Raw genomic sequence first — 14070 nt, forward strand, 5'->3', positions numbered from 1 at the left:
ACAATATATTTTTTATCCTGAGAGACATTTTACATCTACAAATTCTGTTGCCTATTATTAAGTATTCAAAATAGAGACACACAATTTGTGGTCATAAAAAGAGCAAGTAGCAATAACGTAAGTGTCATTACTGGCCGATTTATGTTTCACTTTGTTTCCTAAAATTGCTCTGACTTGTGTGCCTTCCATGTGACACCAATCTGAACCATAAGCAAGACTACTATGTTCTTTATACTCTGTCACAATGTTGGGACAATCTGAATTGCTGGGGCAGTTGATCACACAGAACCCACCATGCATACAAGCAGCTAAAACATGTTGCCAGTGGTGAGGATCCCACTTAAGTCGCCAAATACCACCTGTTAAGGACCTTACACTCAGTGGTTGCTTCATAGATCTTGTATCCCAAACACGAAGCTTTTCATCATAACTACAATAAATAAAATAAATACATTACAATTTTAAACATTAAATTAAACATTTTTATTTAAAATTTGTTATATTAGCAATAATATACAAACATTGTTCAAATCTTCTAGGACAGTAGTTCTCAAAGTGTGGTCTCCAGACCTCCAGGGGCCCCCAAAGCTCTTATCGAGGGTCTGTGAATGAATATTCTCGATAGGGAAATTTCTTCTTTCAGAAGGATTTTTATATAGCAATAATGTCAAAAGTGCATCAGTAATAAATTCATTACATTATTGTTGGTAAAAATGCATTCATTTTGTTATTGTTGACAACCTTCATAACAGGGCTGCCTGGCCGAGGCGGTAAAGGCGTGCTCGGTTCGCCCGGAAGGACGTGGGTTCGAATCCCCATAAGGAAGTCGTAAAATTTAAGAAACAAGATTTCCACTTCCGGAGGTGCACATGGCCCTGAGATTCACTCAGCGTACACCAAAAATGAGTACCAGGTTAATTACTGGGGGCAAAGGCGGCCGTGCGTAGAGCTAACTACTCTACCCCATCAAGTGCCAAGGTTACGGATAGTGGAAGCCTTTACCTTCCACCCCTCCAAGGGCCTTCATGGCCTGTACGGAGATGTCTTTGCTTTGCTTTGCTTGACAACCTTCATAAGTTATAAATCAGTGTAAGACTGAATTTAAATGCAAATATCACAAACATTTTATGTTTTGTTTTAATTATTGTTGGCTTAAAAATTAATAAAAATATGGATGAAAAAAAATCACGCTAATATTAATAAAACCTATTGAACTTCATTGGCTTCTTAAAAAAGAATTTTTTTACAATTTGCTTTATGTCGCACCGACAGATAGGGCTTATTAGGGTTACCATACATCCCGGTTTAGCCGGGACCATACTGGTTTGGAAGCTCTGTCCCGGTGCCCCGTCCGGTTCACGGTTTTCTCCTGGTTTTTATGGAAACTGCTGCTCAGAAATAATTCACCCTGTTTCATTCTTTGTAAGTGATATAGTGGTGTTGTTGTATTTTCATAACACGTTCACCTGTAACCTGGGTTGGGATATAGTACCATATCTGAAGTACTTATTTGATTATTGTTTGACCGAAGGAGCTATACCAGATGAATGGAGAGTTGCTATAGTAGCTCCTGTGTATAAAGGAAAGGGTGATAGACATAAAGCTGAAAATTACAGGCCAGTAAGTTTGACATGCATTGTATGTAAGCTTTGGGAAGGCATTCTTTCTGATTATATTAGACATGTTTGTGAAATTAATAACTGGTTCGATAGAAGGCAATTCGGTTTTAGGAAAGGTTATTCCACTGAAGCTCAACTTGTAGGATTCCAGCAAGATATAGCAGATATCTTGGATTCTGGAGGTCAAATGGACTGTATCGCGATTGACCTGTCTAAAGCATTTGATAGGGTGGATCATGGGAGACTACTGGCAAAAATGAGTGCAATTGGACTAGACAAAAGAGTGACTAAATGGGTTGCTATATTTCTAGAAAATAGATCTCAGAGAGTTAGAGTAGGTGAAGCTTTGTCTGACCCTGTAATAGTTGAGAGGGGAGTTCCTCAGGGCAGTGTTATCGGACCTTTATGTTTTCTTATATATATAAATGATATGAGTAAAGGAGTGGAATCGGAGATAAGGCTTTTTGCGGATGATGTTATTCTCTATAAAGTGATAAATAAGTTACAAGATTGTCAGCAACTGCAACGTGACCTCGAAAATATTGTGAGATGGACAGCAGGCAATGGTATGTTGATAAACGGGGCTAAAAGTCAGGTTGTGAGTTTCACAAATAGGAAAAGTCCTCTCAGTTTTAACTACTGCGTAGATGGGGTGAAAGTTCCTTTGGGGGATCATTGTAAGTATCTAGGTGTTAATATAAGGAAAGATCTTCACTGGGGTAATCACATAAATGGGATTGTAAATAAAGGGTACCGATCTCTGCACATGGTTATGAGGGTGTTTAGGGGTTGTAGTAAGGATGTAAAGGAGAGTGCATATAAGTCTCTGGTAAGACCCCAACTAGAGTATGGTTCCAGTGTATGGGACCCTCACGAGGATTACCTGATTCAAGAACTGGAAAAAATCCAAAGAAAAGCAGCTCGATTTGTTCTGGGCGATTTCCGACAAAAGAGTAGCGTTACAAAAATGTTGCAATGTTTGGGTTGGGAAGAATTGAGAGAAAGAAGAAGAGCTGCTCAACTAAGTGGTATGTTCCGAGCTGTCAGCGGAGAGATGGTGTGGAATGACATTAGTAGACGAATAGGTTTGAATGGCGTCTATAAAAGTAGGAAAGATCACAATATGAAGATAAAGTTGGAATTCAAGAGGACAAACTGGGGCAAATATTCATTTATAGGAAGGGGAGTTAGGGATTGGAATAACTTACCAAGGGAGATGTTCAATAAATTTCCAATTTCTTTGAAATCATTTCGGAAAAGGCTAGGAAAGCAACAGATAGGGAATCTGCCACCTGGGCGACTGCCCTAAATGCAGATCAGTATTGATTGATTGAACATTGTCTAGCTAAAATCTATATGTTTGTGTGTTGTTTGCCTGGTGTGAAAATGGGAAACCATGGAAAACCATCTTCAGGGCTGTTGACAGTAGGGTTCGAACTCACTATCTCCCAAATGCAAGCTGTTAGCTACATCTAAAAACAGACATACAGATCATTCTAGTAAGTCAGTTGATATTAAAAAAATGAAAGGTGAAGAAATTGAACAAACAAGAAGTATTATTGAAAAAATTGCATTAGGAAACAGTTAAGCTCTTGCTTTCTATGAACTGCTATTATTCGTTTAGTTTAGCATTTGAAACTTTAAATATACAATGGAATGAATTTTATTAAATATAACAGAACTGTGACTACTTATATTCACTTAACACTCATCCCAATACCTAACTTACCCATTATCACTCTGAGGAGGTCTGCAGAACTGACAAATGTGAGAATAGCTTATCTAGGATATTACACCATGCTCAAGTTTTTGAGAGAAAACACTGCCCTTCTACTTTTTAAACTCAAGCTACCTATTTGGAACATTCATCATCATGATTCAACTTTGAGTATCTGAGTGAAGAAAACAAGGTTAAGTGTAAGAGAGGGCCAAGAGCCCTAACTTCGCCACCTACAAAGGCATGATAAATAAATAAATAAATAAACAATGCTTGGAAACCTCAAAACAGAAATCCAGTAACAATGTGTCTCATATTTATAAGATACAATTATTAATATTATTGAATGTACAGTGTGAACAACTTAGAAACAATGTAGTGTAAATTATCAACATGGCCAATTCAAGTGAAGGACTAGGGCCCGCTGTGGGCCTGCTGTCTAGGGCAGTGTCACTGCCTCTTACCCAGAGTCCTTGGGGTCGATTCCAAGCCAGTTGAGGGATTTTTATATGGGTCTAAGGGCTGGTCTGAAGTCTACTCAGCCTATGAGAGAACAATTGAAGAGCTACCCGACAGTGAAACAGTGGCCCCGAATAATGACTGAGAGGATTTTCTGTGCTGATCACATATCAGAATTGATTATTTTAACCATGTTGGTTAATCTTGTCCGTATTGACTTATATTCAAATTTCTATAAAACACAAGGTGGGAAAGTGTTCTATAGAAATATGATCACATATCACTTCGTAATCTGCAGGCCTTCAGGCCAAGGCCCATTAGGGCTTTAGTGTCATGGTTTTTTGTTTCTTTTTTGCCTCCTGGGGGTGGGGACATAGAATACATCCATCATATTCCCTGCCTGTTGTGAAAGGCAAATGATGGGCTAACACCACAGGGCTCCCAACTTGGGAGCATGGTTTGGCAAAGAAATGCCACTGAGACTGATATTGTTTTCACTTACTTGTGCCACGCTCTTCACTTTCATCTTTCCTACCTGTCCTCACCTAGTCAACTCCTGTTCTTTTCTGACCCTGATGGTATTAGGTTTACGAGGCTCAGGGACTTTCTATGCCATTCATCGTTTTTCCCTTATTTTGCTGATAACTTCATTCCTTGCTGGATTGAATGTCTTCTGATTAGTGTTAAGAGGGAATGGTTGCCTAGTTGTACTTCCTCTTAAGACAATAATTACCAAGGAGTAGGGACATTTGTGGACATAATACTTATTTGTTGGAGCAAGTGGAATTTACGTTATTGTAACCTCTACATTACTGTATGCAAATAATTATTATTGCCATATCATACTTAAAAGTTAAAGGAACAGATGAAAACAATAAGATGCTAGTTTAGAAATCACTTGAAAGAACATCACATTTGTCCATTTTTTTTTTTTTTTTTTTTTTTTTTGTAAACGAATACATTGAGGCTCCTTTTACTATTAGTGACGCCGTATATGGATCAACCTTCATAGGTTGAGAAGAGAAGGAAATCAATAATTTAAAAGATACACTTTTCAACTAATTTATATTAAAAGTACACGTTTCATCCCTCGTTGGGGTCATCTTCAGCTTGTAGAAGATACATATTTCAAAATACACTGGCAAATACATAACAAGTAAATACTTTAAAATCCATTAAAAAGTTTAAGACATTGTGCATATGTAACACTATTGTCTTCCTTGTTCTACTTTTTAATACACCATTCTTGCATAGTACATCTTGTGCTAATGGTATTTCAGTTTATAAAAGGTGATGTAATATAATGGCATTTCAAATTTGAATTAAAATCTCTTCTTGGAAGTTGTTTGTTTATACTTAATATTATTGTCTGGTTGAGTTTTTGATGGGTTTGTTGTTGTTATTATCCTAGCAAGGGAAACTCCTCTCAATATTATTTGACTGTTGTATAGATGCATAGTTTGCCGATTGAACTTGAAGAATTTGTTTGTGTGTTCACTGTTCTAAAGGTACCAACAGAAAAACTCCTCAATACATATTTCAACTGGTAAACTTTGCATCTGTACAGCAGTCAAACACTACTGAGAGGAGTTTCCTTTGCTAGGATGATTACAATAACAAACCCATCAAAAATTTATCAGGACAATAATTTTAAGTACAAACAACTTCCAAGAAGATATTTTAATTCAAACTTTAAATGTCATCATATTACATCATCTTTTATAAACTGAAATACCATTAGCATAAGACCTGGCAGTCCATTAAAAAGTAGAACAAGGAAGATAATAATGTTACATACACACAATGTTTCAAACTTTTTAAATTTTACAGTCTTTACTTGATAAGTACTTGCTTATTTTGGAATATGCATCTTCCTAATGAGGGATGAAACATGTACTTTTAATATAAATTAGCTGAAAAGTGTATGTCTTTTAAAGATAATACAATAACTGGTATTGAAAAGGATGGACCCTTCTCAATTATTGATTAGAGTATTTACGTCAATGCAGATGTTAAAAATGAATTTCATTACATGAACAAGAAGGAAAGTCACTCTTCTGTTAATAATGTTACAAGGACACTGTTTAGAAAAGAAGAAAAGAAAAAAAGATATGTGGAAGTGGATAATGAGGACAAATGTTTCCCTGGATTTAAGCACTAGAAGATGTCAAATCTTGCAGTCTCTCAAACTGATGGTGAGGGAAGACAAAGGTAAATGTTTTAGAATGTTGTCTGTGAAACAACAGTTCAAATTTGTTTTGGTGGACCTGGATGTGAATAATGGGGCTTGCAACATTTTTTCAGGTGATATTCTGGTACTACCAATATCTCTATACAATGCAGAAGGCTGGGAAGACTTTTTTTTTTTTTTTGCTTTACGTCGCACTGCACAGATATGTCTTATGGCGACGATGGGATAGGAAAGGCCTAGGAAGTTGAAGGAAGCGGCCGTGGCCTTAATTAAGGTACAGCCCCGGCATTTGCCTGGTGTGAAAATGGGAAACCACGGAAAACCATCTTCAGGGCTGTCGACAGTGGGGCTCGAACCCACTATCCCCCGATTACTGGATACTGGCCGCACTTAAGTGACTGCAGCTATCAAGCTCGGTGGGAAGACTCTTCATGAAACTGGTAGATGATCTTGGTTAAGGTGCAAAGAAGATTCATAGTGTGAAGTGAAACTGTAAGAAGTCTGCTTGATTTTGTGGTAGACCTGGCAGTTTAGTATTCTGCATTAGAAACATTTAGAATGAGGTAGTTTATGTTGGATGACTGAGACTATTTCAATCTTATTGACTAGTGTTATTTAGGCAACCTAAAGGAAAACAAGGCAAAATAATGAAGATGATGATGATGATGATGATGATGATGATGATGATGATGATTATTGGGATTTAAAGTAACTTAACATCGAGGTCACTGGGCCAAGACAAAAATAGTTCTCAAAGAGTGAAGACCGAAATTTTAATCTACGTGGACATGTCTATAAAACACCAAAATAACTTTGGATATACCAAAGATTTCATTCATTTATGAACTTACCTTCCTGAAATCATAATGTTCTCATGAACAACATTGCAGTGTATGCTTGTTACACCCATCTCATGTGCTTTGCTAGTCATAACAGGGCTGTCAGAATCATATCGTAGATCAAATGCATGCAGTTTGCAGTCATCACCACCTACAAAATTACAAGTTCATTAGTTCTGATAAACAACTCACAGGGAATCTGCCACCTGGGCAACAGCTCTAAAAGCAGGTCAGTGGTGATTGATTGATTGATCGACTGATTGATTGATTGATTTATTGATAGATAGATTGATTGATTGATTGATTGATTGATTGATTGATTGATATACCATTTATATACACATTAAATTTATACAAAAATAAATACAGTATATTATTATTAATTCCAAAATTATGTATCTGCTACATCACAACATATTAAGTATGATTTATTATATAAATTCCAATTTAAATTCAACTGGAATTCATTTCCATGGCCTTCTTGGAAGAAAGTAGAAAGGGATTTATTTCTCCTGATTGAATTATCGCTGTTTTGATAAATGACTGGAATGCGGGCATTTCTTTGTTATGGCTGTTGTTCAGTGCATCTCTGAGATAACGATATCTTATCTTCAATAGACTTGCGACATGTTTCTAGAGGCATGATAATGACTAAAAGGTTAACTTTGAATAAAAGGCTGAAGGTTATAGTTGTTAAGGGAATGAAAAATGGCCTTTTAGAAATTGAAATGCTAGAATTTAGGGTACATTAAAACAAAAGGGTATCTTACTGAAGCAGTGGATGGAGTGCTATAGACAGACGAAGAAAAAAGTTAAAACAATGAAGAAATCATGTCAGGATCACCGGTGTAGTTAATGAATGCACAATTAAAAAACTAATCAGTGGTACTAACCTCTTTTTATTGTTAGAAAGGAAACTACTAAATATATATACTGCATACAGACCTTCAAACGAGGAGATTTCCAGAGTTTGACTGACTGAGTGTTCCGCCACAGATATATTAACAGAGTGGTCCCTGAACATACATCTGAGAAACCTACCAATTTCTCAACCATTGCTAAAGAACAAGGCTCTCATCATTTCCAAAGTCGTTGGCAACTTCAAGGCATCTTGAAGGTGGCTGGATATTTTCAACCCTTAGACTATACAATTATTTTTGGACTTGGACAAAAGCAGTAATTGCACCTACTGAAGGATTGCAACAACTACTAAGGTATCTCATTGATCAGTATACCAGGCAAAGTGTTCACTGGCATCTTAGAAGGGAGGGTGCAAGCAGTGGTTGAGAGAAAGTTGGATGAAAACCAGTATGGTTTCAGACCACAGAGAGGCTGTCAGGATCAGATTTTCAGTATGCACCAGGTAACTGAAATATGTTACAAGAGGAATAGACAGCTATGTTTATGTTTCGTGGATCTAGGGAAAACATATGACAGTGTACTGAGGAAAAAGATGTTTGTCGTACTGGGGGATTAAGGGTAGATTATTAAAATCCATCAAAGGTATTATGTTGACAATTGGGCTGCAGTGAGAATTGATGGTAGAATGAGTTCTTGGTTCAAGGTACTTACAGGGGTTAGACAAGGCTGCAATCTTTCACCTTTGTTGTTCATAGTTTAACCCACCAACCTAACTAACAAACCCTCGTGGAAAGTTGAAACTGGCTAGAGACTCCCAGGAAATTTACCAGGAACTAAACCTTATTTTATCCTCCTAATCTTTCTGTGTTGGGTATATGCCTTTTTTATTGCTATTCCTTAGTTTAAGAGGCCCGAATTCAGTTCCTGGCAGTCTCTAGCCAGTTTCAACTGGTCAACGAGGGTTTGTTAGTTAGGTTGGTGGGTTGATTGATGTGATTTCTGCCCAGTGCTCTGAATGTCAACATGAAGAAATTCAAGCTAGTGCAGGTAAACGGCGGGAGTAACTATGACTCTCTTCAACAGGTCATAGTGTTGTATGTCCGGCGCTCCCCTTCTCGCTCCTCCAGCCAGCTACACGCGCGCCTGTGTATCATTCTGCTAGCTTCGACGCGCAGCCCTCAGTGCGCGTGCCTGACCATCGAGTGTACTATAAATAGGAGCTCCCTGCCTGCTCACTTGCCCACTTGCCCCGGTGTCCAGCTCCAGAATACACCCTACGTCGAGCACGGAGGCTACTCCTCTTGAAAATGTGCTTCGACCAGGTGGACTGAATTTCTGGCAGTACGAGGTCTCACCTCTGGTCACCGCTCCCTTACCTGTTTCCGCTGCCTATGTTCCGTAATTCTTTTACAAGCCATTTTCATTCCCTAATTTACGCAAGCTCCCTTAGTTTCGCTAGGTGGAATTTCTTCAATCAATTGAACTTGCTTTTTAGGAATTCAGGCACTTCAACAAACAAGGACTCTCAAAGACATTTATGTTAGTGTGCCAGATAGTTCTCGACTATCAACGTGTCAATTCACAAAGACTATCTTTTCAAGATAGAAGTGTATATAAAGACTGTAAACCTGTACATATTGTATAAAGACAGACTTTTCTCAAGATTCAATATTCCTTTTTGCTTCAAAATAAATTTCAGTTATTTGTGTAAATATCATAAAGTGAAGCAATAAAAGTTGTGTTCTGTAAATTTCAACCTTGGTTACAACACAACTCTATGGCGACGAGGTAAAACGCAACAACCTACAATTCTTCGACCCCAGTTGCCAACTCTATGGCGACGAGGTAAAACGCAACGGTTGGCCTCTTCAGAGCACACTTCCTGCCCACCTGGCACCTTATCATCGTATGCAGCATCGTCTCACGACTCGTGCCGGAGTTGTATTATTAGAAGCAGGCACCATCTTCCGAGTGGTTATCCCACTTAGCCTACAGAAACAAGTTCTCGAATTATTACACCAAAGCCATTGGGGTATCTCCAGAACAAAGCAACTCGCCCGTCAATACTGCTACTGGCCCGGTATTGATGCCGCCATCGAAAAGCTAATACGTCATTGTGAGCAATGTCAAACGAATCAGAACGCCCCGTCTTCTGATCTTGCTTCATGGCCTCCTGCTACTACTCCATGGGAACGAGTTCACATCGATTTCGCAGGTCCTTTCCTCAATTCCATGTGGTTAATAGTCATCGATTCACTGTCAAACTTTCCATATGTCGTGGATATGCATTCGACTACTACAACCGAAGCTACCATTCGTGCTCTCCAGAAAATCTTTACTACAGAAGGCTTACCGCAAGTACTCATTTCGGACAACGGACCTCAATTTACAGCTACTGCTTTTCAGAACTTTTGTACACATAATGGCATTCGTCATATCCTAGCTCCACCTTTTCACCCTCAATCTAATGGTGAAGCTGAACGCTTCGTACAAACATTTAAAAGAAGTATGAAGAAAGCTGTCTCTTCAGGCTTAACTAAAGACCAAGCCTTGCTCCAACTCTTAAACAACTACAGAACTCTACCCGGCGCTGATAATATCACTCCTGCACAGAAGCTCCATGGACGACCTCACAGAACTTTACTTTCTCTGTTACAGCCTCTTCCGGCCCAGCATAAGACCTCACCAACGAAGTTCTCCCTCAACGACAAGGTCTACACCAGGACATTCAAATCCAACCCACTCTGGATACCTGGAGTCATCTGCAGATCTTTGGGTCATCGTCTATACGAGATACAGACTACGGAGAAACGTATCTGCCGCCATCAAGATCAGATACGTCTGCGCTACCGCCCCTGTCCAGCTATTGATGCTATTGCTACACCAGATAAATCTATTGCTGAACGAGCTTTAGATCATTTAATAACAATGGGTTCCTTTCAGGACGAGACAGCGCCACTCCGCCCAGTTCCAGCTCCGGACAATACAACAGAGACATCAGCAGCTCCACCCCAGCATCGCAGTCGCCGCCAGCGCCGCCGCCGTTTCACGCCGTACCGGCGTATTTAGGAGGGGAGGGTGTTGTATGTCCGGCGCTCCCCTTCTCGCTCCTCCAGCCAGCTACACGCGCGCCTGTGTATCATTCTGCTAGCTTCGACGCGCAGCCCTCAGTGCGCGTGCCTGACCATCGAGTGTACTATAAATAGGAGCTCCCTGCCTGCTCACTTGCCCACTTGCCCCGGTGTCCAGCTCCAGAATACACCCTACGTCGAGCACGGAGGCTACTCCTCTTGAAAATGTGCTTCGACCAGGTGGACTGAATTTCTGGCAGTACGAGGTCTCACCTCTGGTCACCGCTCCCTTACCTGTTTCCGCTGCCTATGTTCCGTAATTCTTTTACAAGCCATTTTCATTCCCTAATTTACGCAAGCTCCCTTAGTTTCGCTAGGTGGAATTTCTTCAATCAATTGAACTTGCTTTTTAGGAATTCAGGCACTTCAACAAACAAGGACTCTCAAAGACATTTATGTTAGTGTGCCAGATAGTTCTCGACTATCAACGTGTCAATTCACAAAGACTATCTTTTCAAGATAGAAGTGTATATAAAGACTGTAAACCTGTACATATTGTATAAAGACAGACTTTTCTCAAGATTCAATATTCCTTTTTGCTTCAAAATAAATTTCAGTTATTTGTGTAAATATCATAAAGTGAAGCAATAAAAGTTGTGTTCTGTAAATTTCAACCTTGGTTACAACACATAGATCTTGGGGAGGCACGTCGTTTGAGGTGTTGGGCATGTATGTCCTAGTATGCAAGATGAAGCATACGATATTTGCTCATCATTTGAGGTGTCGGGCGTATAAGATCTAGTATTGGAATAATAACAATAAGTTAATTTATTGTTATTATTCCAATCAAATATCATCAATATGGATCAAAAATGATATTTATCACATGTAATATGATCTAGTATCCGAGAAGAAGCCTCTGGGGCAGCTCAAGTATCACCCCGTTTGCCCCCCAGGTCGTTACGTCCACCTGTGGTCAAAGGAGGTGGATACTGTGCGTACAAAGTGGGCCCTGTCATCCGCCCAAGTCCTGCGTGTATTTGCCCCATGTACCAACCTGTGGGTCCGGCCCTTGAGCAAGGCCACCCGGGTGCAGATAAAATCCCATTCTTTGTTCGGGATGAACTAAACAGGAGGGTTTGATGCAGGCAGGTGACTTTCCGGGGCTTGTCCCGCGGTTGGGTGGCCGCCAACTCGATCCGGTCTGGAAACGTGGAAAGGGGTCCCTGCGGTCGAGGCCATAGTTCTATGGGTCTCCTCCTCTGCCGCGGGGGTGGTTGGTCATCTCTTCCTTTGGGATGAGTTCAGACGTAAAATATACGGACTACTGCTGAGTGGGAAGCTCCCCCGAAGCGGGATACTAGTGTGAAGCTATGCCAGGCGTATGCTGCAGGGGGAAGTCCATCCCTGGGTAGTGCCACCCTGCTGGTTCTGGTGGTGCTACAGAGGAGTATCATCATCATCCTGGGGCATACGGCCAATTTGGGAGTCACCTACTTCCTTAACACATATTATGGGATCATTGGTTGACCTATTGAATGTTCGCCCCAATGAATCTCAAGTTTCTCACTTCTTTCCGCAAGTTGGCCCAGCCATCACTCCCTTGACAAGGGACATTCCACCCGCTCAACAACACATGGTTAGGGAGTGACGTGTGAGTCTGCAGGGCTTTATACACCCTGTAGGTGGCGGGTGACTATTGGGAGCAGTCAGGTGGGTACCTCCATAAGGTTTTCCCTGGGTAACACTAAAGCTCACTATCCGGAAGGGTCCCGCTTCCTAATTCTCCCAAGATTTTGGTGCCCATCCCTCCTTGCTATGTGAAGGCCAGCTGCTCAGGGTCGGGGGTTCTGTTAATCATGCATTTATGCCTAAGACTTGCTGGCGAAACTAGGGTAAGCCAAAAGTCTGTTGCACACCCCTTACAGGGTACCTCGACCTGCCGTAAGGCAAAAAGAGGAAGTTCCACCTTGGTGATAGAACATAGCCAAATGCCTCATCATCTAATTACTGATGCGCATGAATGGATTAACAAGATTCCCACTGTCCCTGTCTATTATCTAGCAAAACCATGCTCTGCTACCAATCAACCCACCAACCTAACTAACAAACCCATGTGGACCGATCATAACTGGCTAGAAACTGCCAGGAACTGAATTTGGGCCTTTTAAACTAAAGAATAGCAGTAAAAGGCATGTACCAAACACAGAACAATTAGGGGCATAAAATAAGGTTTAAAGACATAACTTGGTAAATAGAAGAAAATGAGAACACCAAAAAAAAAAACTATTAGGGGAATACAAAGGGAGAAAGGATACTCACGTTCATAATCTTTTAGGGTATTGTGAACACAGTCGAGTCATTTCAATCATAAAATCCAATCTTATGAATTTCAGAATATGCGTCACAGGAGCGTAGGGAAAAGTGATTACAATAATATTCAGTTCTTTCCTTTTTTGACAAAAATAACTGATTTGATGCCAAGCATTTCTTTCCTCAGAATAAAACATTAATGATATATGAAAGAAACAACGTTTCACATCAAAAGAATACTATAATATGTAGCATCGGAATGGACAAGACTAGAAAGCAATTCATTCCTTTTGAAAAAAGATTGTAGAAAAAAAGTCAGAAAAATAAACCTGGCAGAAAAAGAATAAACAAGGAATACAAAGAGATTAAGGGAGTTGCCATAGTTACGAAGGTAAATAAACATGTCTTAAATGAAATAAATAGAACTGAGAGAAAAATCCCGAAAATGGGCAAATAAACAGGCAGATACAGCCAAGAACAAGTGTAAGATTAATTAACAAGTAATAGAAAGAAAGCAACATCTCTAAGACCCGAAAAATAACATGGATCCAGCAATCATACAACATCAACACACACGCAGAGACCAAAATAAGCAAGGTAGAATAAATGATACAGTGTCAAGACACATTATGATGAGACTCGTAACAGCATGAAAAAAGTAATCATAGGCTCATGCGCTTGATCCAAATGCATATCAGAATCCTGGTTTGCCAAAATATAGGCAAGGCTCACCCAGTTGTCAACATAACCGAATATCAGCACACACGCTACTTAACACATTCACATCGTCCAAAAAGACTAACATGAATTGCACAGCATTAGCGTTAAACCATGTAGACAGAATATAAGCTCCAGCCAGATGTAGAAACCGAAGACTAACATGAATTGCACAGCATTAGCGTTAAACCATATAGACAGAATATAAGCTCCAGCCAGATGTAGAAACCGAAGAGAATGATAAAAGGTCTCTAATAATCACACACAAATACATCATCCACAT

General features: G+C 39.9%; 1 protein-coding gene across 4 annotated transcripts in view; it reads right to left on the reverse strand.

The window, feature by feature from the left end:
- Nucleotides 1-14070, reverse strand: part of LOC136886233 (diphthine methyltransferase) — a 144838-nt gene continuing 130768 nt past the window's right edge. For all 4 annotated transcript variants that reach the window (XM_067158970.2, XM_067158989.2, XM_068231035.1 and 1 more), the window contains exons 3-4: nt 6838-6976; nt 1-430 (exon numbers count right to left, since the gene is read on the reverse strand). In XM_067158970.2, the coding sequence (XP_067015071.2) occupies nt 58-430; nt 6838-6976 (512 nt within the window). In that variant the 3' untranslated portion in view covers nt 1-57. The remainder of the gene's footprint in view (nt 431-6837; nt 6977-14070) is intronic.

Source organism: Anabrus simplex, chromosome 1, assembly GCF_040414725.1.
Source record: "Anabrus simplex isolate iqAnaSimp1 chromosome 1, ASM4041472v1, whole genome shotgun sequence".
Taxonomy (NCBI): domain Eukaryota; kingdom Metazoa; phylum Arthropoda; class Insecta; order Orthoptera; family Tettigoniidae; genus Anabrus; species Anabrus simplex.